The following is a 17,266-nucleotide window of genomic DNA, read 5'->3' as shown; positions in this document are numbered from 1 at the left end:
TGCTGCACTGGTTCAGCACTTGACACCGTCTATTTATAACGAGCTCGGGCACCGGAGCGCTCGGGCGAGCTCTTAGAGAGCGCCTGGGAGGTACGCGGCCGGGCCGAGGTTCGGGGGCTCGCTGCTGGGGCGCGGGGCAGAGCTGGGAGCGTTCGGCGGCTGCCGTGGCGAAGATGTGCGGCGGGTGAAGGTCGGTGAGCGGGACGTGGGAGAGCTGCTGCCAGGCCAGCAGCACAGCCTGCGGAGGAGGCGCGGGTGTGTGCTCCAGCACCTCCGGGATGCGGACCTGAGCCCGCCACTGGTCCTGTGCGCCCTCGGGTCCACGTAAGGAGTTCCTCGAAGACGCTGGCTGACTGCAAACGTGAGCAGATCCGAACCAGGGAGGTGCAGGAATTCACCGTGTGGGGACTTAAATATTTGTGTGTAAGAAGGGATTTGTGAACAAAACTAACTTCCAGTCCCGTGTTGTATGAGCCAGGCTGCCTATGATCATGGGGAACAGCATTTTCGTGAACTGCTGCAGGCATGTCACCGACCTCATCTTCCAGACACGCAGCTTTAGCTCTCCCGATGAGCGGTCGCCGCTCCTGCCAAAGCCTCCTGCGAGCTGCGCCGGCTCCCCTGCCGTGCCGGAAGCCTCCCGGGGCGCCGTGCCGTACCCCGACGTCATCCCCAGCGCGGCGGCGGTGGGAAGCCTGCAGAAACACCCCGAATGCATCCGAGACTCGCCCGAGGCCAAGGGCGAAGAAGCAGCAGTGACGGCCTGCGATAACAGCTGCTGGAAAGCTGGCGGTGGTGCCGCCGGCCCGCTCCGGCAGGCAGGGGCGTCGCGTGCCGCAGCCGTCCTTCCAGCCGACCTTGAGGAAGGGCCGGCGTTAGATCGCGCCGCGCTGCTTGAAGCCTGCCAGAGCCACGTGAAACCTGAGGATGGCGGCTCAGCTGCTGGACCTGGGGCGGCCCGTGATGTGCTTCCCCCCGGCCTGCGGCATGGCCCCGGCCCCTGCGCGGAGCCAGCAGGCGGGGGGAGAAGCCCCCACGTCCAGCAGATGGTCTCACTGCCTGGGCTCTGCGGGGAGAAGGCGTCCGAGAGCAGGGACAAGAGCTCTGGCGCTGCACAGACTGACCGTGCCGCAGGCCCTGGCAGCAGGCTGAGCAGGGGCCCCGGCCCCGTGGTGCACGTGCTGCCCTCCAGGCAGCCCCAGAAGAGGAGGAAGAGGAGGAAGCTCCTGCCTCCAGGTGCTCAGTGGGAGGGTGCGCTGTTGGGCTTCGTGTAGCTGGAGCCCCTGTACGCCCATGGTGGGGTGGCCGTGTACAGTCTTGGGATGGGGCAGGGTTGGGGGGCCGTGGGCTCTGTTTCAGCTCGCAGCAGGATGAAGGTGGCCGGGGACGGGGCCAGGACCCAGCTGGGCCGGCTGTTGTCCCCTCCCAGGCTTCCTGGGCGCAAGCAGCTCGGCTTGCTGCTGCTTCGTGGGTCTCAAGGTCACACCTGGCCTCTGGCACTGCGGTGCCGTTCAGCCCCTCCGTGGCGGCTGAGCTGGGTCTCAGTCTCCGGCCCTTGGTGTAGCTGGTGGCCTGCCGGGGTGCTGCAGTGACCCTGACGTGGGGCTGCCCGGTTGTTTCGGTGCCTTGCTTGCTGCCTGTGCCTCTGCCATGCTGCTGGAGGCGTTCAGGCCTTGCAGCAGGGAGGCCGTGTGGGGCTGTCTGTGCTGCTCAGCGCCTGGAACTACCTGGGGAGGGAACAGTGGGACCTGTGCCCTCAAATGGAACTGGAGCTCACGGTCAGAAACGCATCTGTTGGTACCACCACTCCTCCCACCCTCTGTGCCAGGCTCCTCTGCTGCAACATCTTCTGAGCCTGTCATCAGGAAGCTAGTGACTGACTTTGGTTGAGATGTGTGTGAACACTAATGAGCTATTAACGAGAACTCCCCAGGGTCCGTCATATTGATCCCTTCCTGCTGTGTGCAGTCAGCAATATTCAGGCTCGGATGCAAATCCCGTTTTGTGCCGGGGCTGTCTGCCTGGCTCACGAGGTGCCCACCACATCTGTAGGTCTGCTATAAATAGGAAGCGTGGCTGAAATAGCGCCTGTCACCTTGGTGTGTACTCGCCGTGCAGGTGCAAGGATGAAACGTAATCCCCCTGCTTAGCCTTTGCACCAGGCTGGATGCAGCTCAGGCACCCTTACTCCTCCCCGTGAAGCAGTGTCTGGGCCGCCTCCTCCCCTCTTGGGCTTAGCCTGTTCTCCTGACACCTTAATCCTGAGTGCGCTCGGGGTTTGTGCGCGCTGTGCTCGGGAGCAGGGCTGAGAGCACAGGGACAAGAACACAAGGATGAGGACACGGCGTTACGGCGCGGTGCCCCTGCTGCCGGCCCCCCTGCCCGCAGCACGGCCCTGGGCACCACGGTGCTCCGGCACGGGTGGGAAGAGCAGGGGCACCGAGCGCCACCACGTCCTGCGGGCACGCTCCCCTTGCTGCTACGAGTTGGGGTTGAAACAAAACAGGCTGTTTCCATCAAAATCTGTCTGACTGTAAAACCCAGCTGAAAAAGCATCACTGGCGTTAGACCAGAGGGCTTACCTGCCAGACGACCGTTCTTTCTTTGGTTCAGGTTCAGCCTCTTGTTTCCAGACGTAGGGCCGCGCTGGCCGTCAGAGCTGGCAGGACGGCAAGGCGCGCCCCGCAGCCTCGGGCATTCACCTGGCTCCGGGCAGCGCTGACCCCAGGAGCCTCTGGAGGCCGTTCCTGTGGCTGTGCTGAGACCTGCGTGGGTTGGGGGGCCCTGCTCCCCAGGCCGTAGCGGGCAGCTGGAGCTCACCCTGCGCACGCCTCGGTGCAGCGACCTGCTGGTTCCCTGCCCAGCTCGGTGGGCCCAGGCTGCGCTAGGAGACCTGCGGCTTCCTGGATCGTATCAGCTCCCCGCTGCTCTCCTCCTGGCTGACAAAGAGAACAAACCCCCGTGGGAGTGGGGAGGGTGGTGCGGGGTGCTCCCCATCCCAGGGATGCACCGCTCTGAACGCGTGCTGGGAATGTCGTCACCTCGCTCAACTACAGCTGCTGGGGCGCAGCCTGGCTGGCACCGCTGCGAAGCGTTCTGGGGGCGCGGGGTGCCGGGGAGCAGCCCGACAGCCCCCCCCCGCCGAGCAGCACACCCGCAGGAGCGCTGGGAGCTGCGCAACGTGTTGGTGCAGAGATTACAGCCGCCTGCGGGCTGCAGAGCGCCACACCCCCATTTCTTTTAATTAAGAGGCTTCTTAAGACTAAGCCGAACGCGGTGTACGCTGACCCATCCTTCCTGCTTTCCTTCCCTCCCCTCCGCGCAGGGCTTGGGGAAGATGCAAACCCCGCAGGGAGCGAGAGTGGCTAATTGGGCTGAGGGGCAGGAGGGCAGGGCCTGGCACACCCCCCTCTGGTAAACACCAGTTGCAGATGAAACGTTCGCTGCCTTGTAACCGCTGGTTTGCTTGGCTGGAGGATGGTGGTGTCACTGGAACCGGTGTCCCCCACGTGCTCCAAGCCCCCTCTCCCCGCAGAGCACCCGTCGGGCACGGCACTCATGAATGGCAGCGCGCCGCACGAGAGCCTCAGGGGCGAGAAGGACGCCAGGCAGAACGGCCACGAGGAGGCTGAGGCGGGGGAAGATGGGAACGACCAGGAGGTCATTGTCATACAGGACACGGGATTCACCGTCAAGATCTGCGCGCCGGGGATAGAGCCCTTCTCGCTGCAGGTACCTGCCTCCCTTCGGCCGGCCGGGGGGGGCGGGAGGTGATGGGGGCAGGGGCAGCTCGGCAAGGGGGAGCTGCCCCTCAGCCTTCTCCACGGGGCTCGGGTCTGAGCACCGGGGAAGTGGCGCTCCCACTGCTGGGATGTTCTGAAGGAGGGCCGTGTAAGCACGGCTTCTGGGCCTGGCTCTGGAAGGGGAAGCCTCTTGCCTGCTCAGAGGCTTTGGCACGACGTGCCGCCTGGCTGCGCGGGGTTTGGCACAGCGACGTGCACTCACACTGCTCGGGGAGCTCGGGCACCTCTGGGGCTCACGGAGCGATGCAGCCTCCCCTCCCCTTCCCTTCCCTGAGAGCTCTGCTGGATGCAGCACGGCATCACGTGGGCGGCAACACGTGCTGCCAGATGAGGACAGGCTCCGACATGCCTGGCCGATACTCTGATTTAGCTCGATACTGCACTGAAAACCATTTGGACGAAGCGTCTTTAATTCTGAGGGGAGGCGTCTTGAGCCTAAACCCGGGGGAAGCCTTCTCTCCCCAAGACCAGCAGAGAGTGCAGTGAAGTTACGTCCCCTGTGGAACTAGCTGTATTTCAGCCCAGCTTTTTTCTTTCTCTAAATCTCTTTGGCTGTTAGTTTTAATAGGCTAATAATAGCAGCCCGTGCTGTTTACAGCAGCTTATGTAAACTGCCCTGAGTCCTCAGCTCGCGAGCAGCGTCGGTGGCGCTGGAGCCAGAGCGGGCGGCAGGAGCGCAGCCCTGGCACGTGAGCTGGGGCGGCTCCCACGCGTCAGGAGCCGCGTGCCCGGGGGCAGACGGAGCAGAGGAAGTGGTCTGTCCTCCGCTCGTGTCGTTCAGAACCTCGCCACAAACATGCCATGGGGATGGCTGAGGGACAAGCCCCTGGGTTCCCCCCGCGTTCGGTTCCTTGGCTGCGCTCCAGCCCTGCCCTGTGCTCAGCGCAGCGCCGGGCTGCGATGCCTCTGGGTGCCCAGCCTGGGGCTTGGAGCTGGGGCAGCTCACCCTGCGCAGGGACAGAAGCAGCCTTCTGACAGTTGGCTGACAATAACTGGCTGGGTTGTTGCCTTCTTAAGGTCTCTCCTCAAGAGATGGTGCAAGAGATCCACCAAGTGCTGATGGACCGCGAAGATACCTGCCACCGGACCTGCTTCTCTCTGCAGCTTGATGGCAACGTCCTCGATAACTTCGCTGAGCTGAAAACTATTGAAGGACTGCAGGAGGGCTCGCTGCTAAAGGTGGTGGAAGGCAAGTTCCTTCAGATTTCGGGAGGGAACGAGCAGGGAGTGGTTTTGGCTACCTGGCAGCGCTTCCTTGTTGTTCCTTTCTGAGACTTGTCTGCTAAAGTAGTAAGCAACTGTGTAATTCCAGTTTATTTCCTCCCTCTCTGTTTATCAGAGCCGTACACAGTGCGAGAAGCCAGGATACATGTGCGTCACATTCGGGACCTTCTGAAGAGTCTTGACCCGTCAGACGCCTTCAACGGCGTGGACTGTAATTCACTGTCATTCCTGAGCGTCTTCACTGAAGGAGACCTGGGAGGTAAGGGGCAAAAAGGCTTCTCTAGTGTGGTCAGTTCTCATTCCCCTGACTCCTTGCTTCGTTAAAACACGTTGTAACGATGAGCTGTCCCACCTCGTTCAGGAGTGCAGAGAAACTCTCTGAGTACTTCTGTACTCCTGCTTGAATAATGACTGGAGGGTGAGGTGTTGTCTTGCAGCGCTGACTTTCTGTGTGTCTCTGCTCCAGACAGTGGAAAACGGAAGAAAAAAGGTACCGAAATGGAACAAATTGACTGCACCCCTCCTGAACATATCCTGCCAGGTAGCAAAGAGAGACCCCTGTGTGCCCTTCAGCCCCAGAACAGAGACTGGAAGGTAGAGTTCTCCTGTGTGCTTGAAAGGGCTGTCAACAGCAAACTGGTGTTCAGGAATCGGGCGCTGCACTGAAGGTGGACTTTGGGATTTGCTCTGCTTGATGCTTAATGAGTGCTGGGGTAGCACTGCATAGCCAAGAGAATAAAGTCCAAGACTTGTGTAAAAGCGCTGGACGCAGTCTGGACATCTGCAGAGCACAGAGTGGCCAGCCGTGCTGGGGGGGTGGCAGGGGAGGGAGGGCTGTGTTTTTCTCTAAAGTCACGGAGGCAGGATCTGCAGATCGCTATGAGTTACCCTTAGGTTTCCCATGCCCTTGCACTTGGATTCCAGTTTTAGAAGCTGCCATTTGAAAACCAGTACAGCAAGAAATCCATGTGTTGTGCAGCCCAAAGGCCCGGGATGTCTGTTTTTACCTGCCTTATTTGTGAAAGGCAGCGAACTCCGGAGCATGGTAGTGGACTGCAAGTAGCCTGGGGAAGGCTGTGCTTCTGAGACCATTTTTATTTGTAAGCTCAGTTTCTGGAACCAAGGGGGCAGCAGGTAAAAGGACTCCGGCTTGTATACCAGGTGTCTGTAACACAGGGGTGTTAACTTCTACTGACAGAACTGTTTCTGTTGTGTTCTGTAGCCTTTGCAGTGCCTAAAGGTATTGACGATGAGTGGCTGGAACCCTCCACCTGGCAACAGGAAAATGCATGGGGACCTCATGTATTTATACGTGATCACAGTGGAGGATCGACACGTCAGTATCACTGCATCCACTAGAGGATTTTACTTGAATCAGTGAGTAAATAGGATTTCTTTCGTCTGGCCCTGCAGGAGGGAGCTTGCAATACCACACTGGAAAAGAACCTGCAAAGAAACTGCTGCTGCTCTTTTTTCCCTGTGGAAAATAGCCTATTTGAATTCACTGCTCACATGGGGTTTGTAGGAGCTGTTATACTGGATTGGGCTCTCTAGTTATGCCCGGTACCATTTTTCTACAGTGTATAAATGCCTGATGCTGTAGGGAAAGTTGGAACATCCCATAATGTCATCAACTAGTCAAAGTATTTCAAGTCGGGAGGGAATTCCTTCCCGACCGTTGTAGCTGGCTCATTTTGCCCTTAAGGAGAAGTATAGTCTGCCAGCACTTTGTAACCTGGGCACGGATGTGATTAGCCATTTTTTGTAGTGTCTGTGAGAGATGGCTAAAGCTGACCGTGCCACGCCTGGCAGCGTAACAGTGGCTGTGTTTGAAAAGAAGATGAAGACAAAGCACACTTCCACATTCTGCCCCATTGTGAAATGGAAGTGCTCTGTGTTGAGCTGGCTTGTAGAAGACAGTTTGTATTCTATGGTTTCCTCCCAGACCTGTTAATAAGTAAGGAGTGTCACAAATAACGAGTCACGAGATGCACGTCTAAGTGTGGGTCCATGGAGAGCAAGTGGCACGGAGAACATGGAGTAAGAGGCCTGCTTGGGCTTGGCAAAATGTGAGCTGGGGAGGGGAGCCTGTGCTTGTGGCCCTGGCAGGTCAGTGCTCGGCCCTCCGGCAGGGAGACCCGGAATCCTAAGAGGGGTCTGGCTGTCTGCTGTTGTCGGTGCCATTCCAGTTGGGTTCTCTGTTAAGCAGAGGCCCTTGTGATAAGTTTTGTGAAATCAGTTGCTCTTACCTATAAAAATACGAGCCTCTCTTAAACCTAGTGGTGACTGAAGAAAGGTCTGAATGAAATTTGTTGCCCACTGCATTCAGGTCCAGGTACTGAGTTACTGATTGCATCTCCGCTGGTGAGAGCCGGGCGGGAGGGGGCCTGCAGTCCTGCCTGCGTGCCCCGTGGTGTCCGTCTTACAGACAGCAGCGTGTTACACAGGCCTTTCGTGCGGTGCCCATTTGGGAAGGCTCTCACTCATACAGCAAGTTCCTGGGGGGTAGCAATCTCAGCTATGCCAACAGCTTGTTTCTTTCCTCTTGCAGGTCTACTGCATACAACTTCAATCCCAAACCTGCAAACCCCAGCTTTCTCAGTCATTCCTTGGTGGAACTACTTAACCAGATCAGCCCTACCTTCAAAAAAAACTTCTCCGCTCTGCAGAAGAAACGGTAGCAAACGTTTTCCTTGTCCCCCTGGGTAGCGTGATGCTAAGCTGCTCGGTGAGGCCTTGGTGCCTGGCTGGTGCTGTGGGGCTGGGAGCCGCTTGTGCAGCGGGGGTTGTAATGGGTGGGTGGGTGGCCGGGGGTGCTTGGTGGAACACGAGTCTGTGCAGCAGGGGCTGCCCAGTGCCTGACGGGGCCTCGCGGCAGCACCCTGATCTCGCTGGCTTTCCCCTGCTCGAACCGCGGAGCTGCCTGAGCTGATGAGACTTGGTCCGTGCTCGCAGGCCGTCTGCGTAGAAGTTATGAAAGTGTGTGGATCTGTAGTGCGCTAACTGCTGCTGGAGAATTCCTGCGCAAGTCGTCCTGAGCAGTGAGCTGCTTGTTGCTGTGGTGTAAGTGAGCTTCAGCTGCTCACTCACAGCCTTCGTGCGAGGGCAGACCCTGGGGTGTTGGCCAGCTGCTGCGGCGGGTCTGCACCCAGTCAGCGCGTTGGCTGCCTTGTGGGGGACCGGAGGGCTTCCTGGCTAGCCAGGAGCTGATGTGAGGCAGGCCATGAGCTGCAGCAGGCTGTGACTGACCTGGGCAGCAGGTGCTTCTCCCTGAATACAAAAAAAAATGAAGCATAAAATATCTGGAAAAGTAACATGTGAGGGCCTTGCACAGGCTTACAGTGGAGAAAGAATAATTATCTTAAACATGTTCATGCATGCTTGCTTTCCTCTAGTTCCTCTAACAGTAATAATAAGGAACAATAATAGATTGTTTTATTTTCCTGCCCTTGCCAGAGGGACCATTTATTTTTCTCCAGGACAGTGGATCCTGTGCAAAAGCCTGTCATTCTTTAGAGTCCACTTAATGAACTGCCTTAGCTCAGCAGGATGCAAATTGACAGGCACATTGTGTGGCTTTCAAAAGTGCTGCTTCTGTTCTCATTAGGAAGATGAAAGTGACACCATACAAGGGCTGGAAATTAGCAGTGGCCTCCCAGCCAGTGTGGCTATCTGGCCATTTAAACGTGATTGTATTGTATTGCTTGTGGGGCCAGAAGTAAACACAGATGAGGCTCCGGCACCTGCTGGGAGCAGGCAGGGTACACCGAAGGCCGTTAGGTGAAGCTTGCTTTTTCATTCATTAGTGGACGTGTGCTACAGGCCTGTCTTACAGCACAGTGCTTGGGGGCTGCAATGAGAGCTGAGAGCCAGCATCCCGGCGATTGCCTGCCTCCGCTCCTGTTCTGTGGAGAGCGGAGAACGCGGTGGGGATTTCTGGAGGTGCAGCTGAGGAAACAGGAACGCAGAGAGCCCAGTGCATTCCCTAGGCTGCAGCTGAGAGGCACTGCCAGCCCAGTCGGTCAGTAGGGGCTGTCAGACTTGGTAAACCAAAGCCCACTGCGCTGTGAGACCTGGTCGTGTTCTGTGCTTTGTTAGAAGCTGGTGTTGCAGCAGAGGGGGAACTCTCTTAGAAATCTTTCTTTGGAAAATACCTAATTGTTTTTCACTCCCAAATCAGGGTTCAGAGACATCCTTTTGAAAGGATAGCGACTCCCTTCCAAGTGTACAGCTGGACAGCTCCACAAGCAGAACACGCCATGGACTGTGTCCGCGCAGAAGACGCGTACACCTCTAGGCTGGGCTACGAAGAGCACATCCCCGGACAGGTAGCAGTCTCGCTTTGGGTGGGAACCCGGGCAATAGGTTGCCACCCGTCGTGCTGGGAACCGGCTGACTTTACTGACAAGTAGACCTTTGGTGTTTGCGGAGGGGTTTTGCTCGTCGAGGAATGCTTGCGTTAGTCCTTGTTTTCTACAGCCTCTTTAACTACAGCGGGCCGAGCTGCTGAGGCTGCAGCTTCCCTGAGTACCTAAGGGCCCGAGAGGAGCAATTTCTGCTCAAGTATTTATAACTCCTGTGTCCGTACTCTGACTAGCTCTGCTGTGCTGTGCAGACAGCACAGTGTTCCTCCTTGCTGGCTTGGCCTGGAACATCTCAACAAACTATTCTAAGGGTTTCAGTCACAGCCTCGTATCCTAAAATGTTCCAGGCCACGCGTGGAAGGGCTGCCTGCAGGTGGCTGCCTGCGGAGTGACACCGTCACAGTGTGCTGGTTAACCAGATCTGCGCTGAGTTATGCTGGAGCCAGCAGTCTGGCGCTTCAGATAAACTGCGTTGTGTAAGCTGGGCTAATACAAGCTCTATCCCAAATGGCCGCTGATTAGCAGCGATCCTGCTGCTAATTCACTTCCTCTGGAGGTCATGGCAGCCTTGAGTTCTTCCCTTCTCTTCCTCCCAAATGCCTTGTAAATCAGAAACGGTGGCTTGCCAGCCCCTGCCCACACAGTGTAGTGCTTCCCACGAGTTTTTGACTCTTTCAGACCAGAGACTGGAACGAGGAGCTGCAGACCACACGAGAGCTACCACGCAAGAACCTGCCTGAGAGGCTGCTGAGGGAACGAGCCATTTTCAAGGTAAATTTGGGGTCTGCAGGCAGCTACTTACACACACCCTTCTCTGCTGCCTGTGTCACATCTAGACGTTTCACCTGGGGCCTGCCTTTTAGAAACTGCAAGCTGAGGGTCCCCGTTTGCGAGCTAAGGGGTCTTGTTTTCTCTCGCGTATCATAGAATCATCTAAGTTGGAAAAGACCTGCAATGTCAAGTCCAACCATCAGCCTGACCTTCCAAGTCCCATCACTAAACCATGTATCTTAGCACCACATCCACACATCTCTTAAATAGCTCCAGGGGTGGGCACTCCACCACTTCCCTGGGGAGCCTGTTCCAGTGCTTGACCAATGTCTGCCTTCTGCTCCCAGCCTCGCAGAGAGGAATTGTGCTCCTTGACCTTGTGTCTCCCAGTCCTCTGCTGTTCTTTTGATCAGCCTTCCTTTGAGTGGGTGGGAGGGGTGGCTGCGCTTTAACCTAAACCTCCTCTGCAGAGAGCTAATGAGTCTGAGCCATGGTGATCCCTAATGCTTTGGCTCCTGGAGCTTGTATCTAAGCCACTGGCCAGGCTCACAAAAGCAAAAGCCAGCTGACCTGCCTGCCTGCTGGAGGCCATCAGCAGGTGAGGAGTGAAGGAGAAATTTGCAGAGTTCTGAGAACGAGGTGCTGGGAGGGGGTGATCCCTTCCTTACCTAGCTGTCTCTCCATCTGTCTCCAGGTTCACAGCGACTTCACTGCAGCAGCAACAAGAGGTGCGATGGCTGTCATTGATGGCAATGTCATGGCCATCAACCCCAGTGAAGAGACCAAGATGCAGATGTTCATCTGGAACAACATTTTCTTCAGTCTGGGCTTTGACGTCCGTGACCACTACAAGGACTTTGGCGGGGATGTTGCTGCTTACGTGGCACCCACCAACGATCTCAATGGTGTGCGGACCTATAATGCTGTGGATGTAGAAGGGCTGTACACGCTGGGGACTGTAGTGGTGGATTACAGAGGTTACAGGGTGACAGCTCAGTCTATTATTCCTGGGATCTTGGAACGGGAGCAGGAACAGAGTGTCATCTATGGGTCAATAGACTTTGGCAAGACGGTTGTCTCGCATCCCAAGTACCTGGAGCTGCTGGAGAAGACCAGCAGACCGCTTAAGATCCAGAAGCACAAAGTCCTGAATGACAAGAATGAGGAGGTGGAGCTGTGCTCCTCAGTGGAGTGCAAAGGCATTATTGGCAATGATGGGCGTCACTACATCCTGGACCTGCTCCGCACTTTCCCTCCAGATCTAAACTTCCTGCCTGTTGAAGGGGAGGAGATGCCAGAGGAATGTAAGAAAATGGGGTTTCCCAAGCAGCACAGACACAAGCTTTGCTGTCTCCGGCAAGAGCTTGTTGATGCCTTTGTAGAGCACAGGTGAGCTGAGCTCCCCCCTTTCCTCCACTCACAACTGGTGATGGCCAAGTCAGGACCACGCTGTGCTGTGCTGTCTGGGGGACGTCGCCTCACAGCTCCCGGGGTGGCAGCTAGCTTCCCCACCATTTGGCCCTGCAGGGGCAATGATAGAAGTTTATTTAATGAGAGGTGAAAACAGGAACTCTAACAGGGTTACAGGAGCGTCTGCAGTCTCCAGGTCTCTCTGTTGTTTCCTGTCCTTTCCCTGCAGGTATGTTCACCTGCCATTTGGAGAACGGGAAGGATTTATGCTTATCTTTAAGGCTCTCCAGACATCCTGAATGCTACTTTTTCCCCACTCCCAGACATTGGAGAGAAAAAAAAAAAAAAAAAAACTACCTGTGGGAACTGCTGTAGGCCCTTCTGTGGCGGGGTGTGCTGGTGTTGGCTGGCTCAGCGCAGGCGAGGAAGCGGGAGCGCGGAGCAGGCAGGGTCATGTGGGGCTGGTGGTGGTAACGCTCCTGCTCCGTGCGAAGGGCTGCAGGGCGCTCAGCTCCCACCGCTGGTCAGAGTGCCCTGCTTGCAGAGATGAGCCCTGCTGCTGAGCAACCCGTTCTGCAGCCAGCGCCCTGCCCAGTCCTGCTGCGTGCCTGCAGGCTCCTTGGCTGCTCCCTGGGAGAGCTTCCAGACCAGCAGCATGCAGGACTGTGCCGTAGGGTGCTGCTGCTGCTCCATGGCTAGCAGAGGTTGGGCCTCCTGTGCTCAGGTGTCCTGGCAGAGCTGCTGCTGGTTTTTGTTTGTCTCTAGTCGTGTTCATCTGGCAGTAAGAATCTTCCCGAGCTGTCTGCTGGTGCTGTGTGTGGAAAGCTACTTGTAACCACTGCAGGGAGCTGAGTTTCCCATTGTGATGGGTAACAAAAACCCACTTTTTTTATCTCCTGATATGCTAATGACAAATACTAGAGTAATGTAAACTCCTTCGATTCCAGAAAGCTCATTGGTAGGGGGCTTTGCACCGGGAATCTGGCTGGTCCATTAACTCAGCTCTGAGGTTTTTTCCTTGTAGAGGAGTGACAATCCTAGTGGATTCTCCTGCTGTGCTGAATTTCTCTCTTCCTTCGCTGTAGGTATCTCTTATTCATGAAGCTGGCTGCACTGCAGCTGATGCAGCAGAAAGCCAACAAGCAGGAGAGCTCAGGTGCATTGGAAAATGGTGCCTCTCCAGAGAATGGTACAGCAGAAAGTGAGAAGTCTGAGTCAGATGACGGTAAAATAGACGACAACGTGACTGGACTTGATCAGGTTAAAGAGCTTGCTGAGACCATTGCGTCTGATGATGGAACAGGTATTTAATCCTCTGCACCAGAAGCAGCCCAGGCCTGCTGCCGTACTGGTGGGCTGTGTCTCCAGCCGGAGCGCTGCCAAACTGGGGGTGCTCAGGGTGATTATTCATTGTTAAACAGGACAAGTACTGGCTTCTGTTGTCAATGATGTTTTAGCTCTTTTGATAGAGCTGTTCACACACTAATGCATTAATCACCCTGGCTGCCTGGGGGCAGGTGGGTAGGTGGACTGTGTGTCTCTGACATGGGGCAAGCCCTTCAGCTCTGACGCAGGAAGAAGCCTGGCCAGCAAGCTGGTCTGCATGGTCAGCATCCAGGGCTGAGCTCGAAGAGCCTTAGTGCAGGCAGAGAGGAACGGGCTGTGTCAGAGCAGAATGCGTGCAACGCTCAAACACCTTCAGAAGTCGCAGCCTTGAATTTCTGAGTATCTGTGGTTGGGGAGAGGGTCTGTTTTCTAGGTCATCTTAAGTGCTCTTGCTCAGATTTTGCACTTGTGCAACTATTCCCCTTTCCACATATCTTATGTTTGACTGTTTTTATAATGGATTCCTGTAGAATGTGCCATTATTACTGCTTTTAGTAACAAAACTTTTCTCTTTAATAGCTAGGCTTGTCATTTTCTGAAATCCACGTTCATTTCTATTCTATTTTTCTTCCTGCTCCAGTGGATCCGAAAAGCAGAGAAGTGATTCGAAATGCTTGCAAGGCTGTAGGCTCCATTAGTGACACGTCATTTGACATTCGGTTTAACCCAGATATTTTCTCACCAGGTATGTGCACAGAGTTCGTTCTGGTCTTTCTTCAGAGGATTGCTTTGTGCAGCCTGCTACAGACAGAAGTATCTTCTAAAGCCAATAATACCACTGGCTTTTGGCTAGTTGGCGTAATGTAGGGTTCTCCATGCAGCACAAAGATACAGAGAAGAATAAAATTGAATTGATTGTAATGCTCCAACTATGAAAGGCAGGCAGTAAGCTGTCTCCCACTGCTGCACTTGGGGGAGTCTGCAGAGTGTTGCCAAGAATCTTGTGATTCTCCATCGTTCCAGCTGCTGGACCACATGAAAAGAGGCTGGGGGGAGGGCAGTAAATTTGATCCTAACGTAGTTAACACAAAAAACAACAGTTGTAGTTGAATCAGTGATGTTGGATCCACAGTGAAGGGCAGGGGCTGTTTTAGCAACGTGTGGTCAGCAGGTCACAGTGCCGTTTCAAACACATACATGGGTTGCAGGCATCGGACGCATTTTTCAGTGCCTGGAATCGGTGTGCTTTATTTGGAAATACAGTAAAACTGTGTTTGTGGGGGTGAACGCAGAGGCTGTGTGCATGTAAATTGCAAGGAAAGGGTCATGTAGTTGAATTCATCTTGGAATAAACATGTCAGAAGGAGCATGTGTTTTGAAATGCACAAACATCTTCTGAGGCCGGTAACGATTAGTGTTCTGGCACTGACTGTGCAGCTAGCACTTAGAACTTTGTTTTAATTTTGGAGTGCCAATGCAAAAGCCTCTGAGCTTCGAGTGCCCGCAGTACGTGCTGGCCCATCTTCTGAGATGCGCCGCCCTGGTCTAGCCAGTTCTCTTTTTGCACTGGAGTTGTACGCAGCACTTGTTGGTAGGTGAAATGGGCCAGATAAAGAGCAGGACTGGGGCCTTTACAAGCTGCATTAGAAAAGAACAGTTGGGCACAGAGCAGCACAGCCAGGAGCCAGGCGGAGCAGGTAATGCTCTTCCTATCAAAACATGTTGCTGAGTAGATGAGTTCTGAAGAAGCATTTCTGCTTCCAGCGATGCAGAATGTCTTTAGCTTGTTACCTGTTCTTACTGTATGTCTTCTGTAGGTGAGTTAGCTTTCCTTTGAGTTAATGTTCTGTGTTTTCCTCTTTTACTCTCCTAGGTGTTCGTTTTCCTGAGTCTAGCAAAGAGGAGGTGCAGGATCAGAAGCAGTTACTGAAGGACGCTGCTGCGTTCTTGCTCTCATGCCAGATCCCAGGCTTGGTAAGGAACTGAGGGCCAGCAGTAACGTCCTCTCTGAAAGCTCACCTCAAGTCTGGCCACCCACAGCAAGCACTGAGATGGTGGTACATCAACATCATCTCCCAAGCAAATGCTGTGCTCTCTTGCTGGCAGCCAAGTTATGGCAGTGGGGGTGAAGTACGGTGATCAGCGCCAGTATCTCTAGTACAGACACAAGAGGGGTTTTCCATTTCCTGTCTTGCACCACAGCAGTTTTCCCACTTCACTCCAACAAAGAATTTTTGGCATTAGTGATTAACATTATTGCTGAGAGTTTGTGGCAGTAAAGACCACAAAAGTCATCCTCCCTAGCCCTGGGCATCACACACAGCTTAGCGTATTATCTGACCTCGATCATGACTCAGTGGGTGACGAATGATTTGGAGTGAACTGGGAAACTGTTCTTGCTCATATCTATTCTAAAAACTCCTTCTCGAAGTCTGAAGCATTTTGAGTGCTAACCCGTGTGCCTGGCTAGATAAGAAGGGAACAGCTGGTGTTTCTTAAGTCGCTCTCTAAAGTGACTGCTAATATGTATATTACAGCTGGCATTGCAAGTAGGAGGGTGGAATTGCTTATCTTGACTCCGAGAGGCCCAGGAGTTGTTGGTGTTACCTAGGAGGGGCTTTTCCCTGCTGGAAAAGTTCTGAACTGTACCTCCCTGCAAATCCACTAGTGCTGCAGTCAGCACAAGCTTTTAAGGCCAGCTATTCAATCTTCAAATAAAAAGGGAGGGGGAATGAATCAGAAAAGGACCTGATGAGTGTTGATTTACAAGGTTCTTGATGCACAAGTTCATAAATGCAAAATGCTTCACAGACATGTATGTGAGGGCAGGCTACAGGCCAGCTGCTGTAAGTAGGCAGTCCTCCTTGCTCAGTGTATCAGAAAGGAACTGATGTTACTCCATGACGTGAATTAAATGACTCTTATCAGCACTGCAACACAACTTAGCAAGTGCCATCTCCCCTTATCAGCAAAGTGTGTACAACTCCGTGTAGCCTTTTAATTGGAAATGGTTTTAGTTAGCGACTGTATGGCCCTTAAGGAAGGGATAGCCTGTTAGTTCCACAGACCTCAGTGAAATAGCCCATGCCAAAGGGAAGGAGGTCCTCATTGCCTGAGACATGAGTCCTCTGCATGCTTGCTCTGTTCCACTTGTGTGTGGCCTTGGGCACGCTGCTGGAAGCTGTGTGCTGAAGGCTGCCCCTGCCTCCACAGGTCTCCTCATGCTGCTTGAGACGCTGGGAGGACACTGTCCTCCGGACCCTGCCGGGCTGTCCGCTCTGCCGGGTCTGCACAGGGAGCTGGGTGCTGTCTGAGCTGTTTTACTGCGGCAGGTGATCTCTCTGCACCGCCGTTTCCCGGTGTTTATTGGGAGCACGTAGTGCTCATTCAGCGCCGAGACGCGAGTAAAGGTGCTGAAAGCGGCAAGGAGCTTGTGCAGACTGCTTTGGGCTGCCTGCTGCGGGCCTTCCCCTTGCTCGTGCTCTACGACTGTCCTTGTTTTAAACTTAAATACCACCTTTGGAAGTTGCCTTCTCTGTTAGTGAACATATTTTCCCCTCCCCAGTCCAATCTTTTTTTTTTTTTTTTTTTTAATGGAAATTCTTCCCTTCATGTTTGTTTCTGTAACCAGAGCTTGCATATACCCTGCAGGTCAAAGACTGCCTGGACCACACGGTGCTCCCGATGGATGGGGCTACCTTAGCAGAGGCCATGCACCAGAGGGGCATCAACATGCGATACCTAGGCAAAGTGATCAACTTCATCACGAAGACCCCTGGCCGTGCTCAGCTGGATCACATCTTTGTAAGCATCAGGCTTAACTTTGGGCTGTCATTTCCAACTGCCTCTGGCATAATTTGCCCTGTGTAGATGCCATTTTGGCTAATAGTTTTCTCTGCGAAAAATAAATGGCTTCAGTAAGAGGAGGAGGAAGACGTGCTTTATGTGGTGGATGGGGAGTTTTACTCCCAGTTCCTTAGTTACTTTCATAACGTTAGGGTGTTTGAGTGTCCTCTTGGGACAGAAAAATGCTTCAGGGATTCCCAAGTGTAATAGCAGGCAGCACACAGTTGGATTTTTAAGCCATGCATTTTTTTAAGCCTCTAATACCTGGCAAGGCTTTGGATCAAGCTGGCATGTGGTGTTGAGACGTGGCTGCCTGGCGGCTCTGCAGCGAGGGGTGGCTGGCGGGCACCTCGCCCACGGGCGAGCAGAGGGCTCTTCTGTGGGAGCGTTGTTGAACACAGGGCAGTCCCGTGCCGTAGGGTAAGAACTGAGGAACGTGCCTTCTGCAGATCCTGATAAAAGCCCCCTTCAAAGCAAAAGTGTGTTTTTTCGTTGTTACTGTTGACTGACTCGTGGTCTCTG

At 54.4% G+C, this 17,266-nt stretch overlaps 1 protein-coding gene across 1 annotated transcript in view; it reads left to right on the top strand.

The window, feature by feature from the left end:
- The first annotated feature begins 390 nt into the window (after positions 1-390).
- The window catches only part of CLUH (clustered mitochondria homolog), a 28,081-nt gene continuing 11,205 nt past the window's right edge, over positions 391-17,266 (top strand). Inside the window, exons 1-14 of the mRNA XM_035343074.1 lie at positions 391-1,236; positions 3,536-3,732; positions 4,821-4,992; positions 5,143-5,286; positions 5,494-5,621; positions 6,250-6,404; positions 7,579-7,704; positions 9,208-9,355; positions 10,070-10,162; positions 10,857-11,551; positions 12,658-12,875; positions 13,539-13,643; positions 14,772-14,872; positions 16,550-16,702. Coding sequence (XP_035198965.1) covers positions 492-1,236; positions 3,536-3,732; positions 4,821-4,992; positions 5,143-5,286; positions 5,494-5,621; positions 6,250-6,404; positions 7,579-7,704; positions 9,208-9,355; positions 10,070-10,162; positions 10,857-11,551; positions 12,658-12,875; positions 13,539-13,643; positions 14,772-14,872; positions 16,550-16,702 — 3,180 coding nt within the window. The 5' untranslated portion in view covers positions 391-491. The remainder of the gene's footprint in view (positions 1,237-3,535; positions 3,733-4,820; positions 4,993-5,142; positions 5,287-5,493; positions 5,622-6,249; positions 6,405-7,578; positions 7,705-9,207; positions 9,356-10,069; positions 10,163-10,856; positions 11,552-12,657; positions 12,876-13,538; positions 13,644-14,771; positions 14,873-16,549; positions 16,703-17,266) is intronic.

The sequence above is a fragment of the Oxyura jamaicensis genome, chromosome 19 (assembly GCF_011077185.1).
Source record: "Oxyura jamaicensis isolate SHBP4307 breed ruddy duck chromosome 19, BPBGC_Ojam_1.0, whole genome shotgun sequence".
Classification (NCBI taxonomy): Eukaryota; Metazoa; Chordata; class Aves; order Anseriformes; family Anatidae; genus Oxyura; species Oxyura jamaicensis.
The sequence above is the reverse complement of the archived record's forward strand: the minus strand, read 5'-3'. Positions and strand labels throughout refer to the sequence as shown.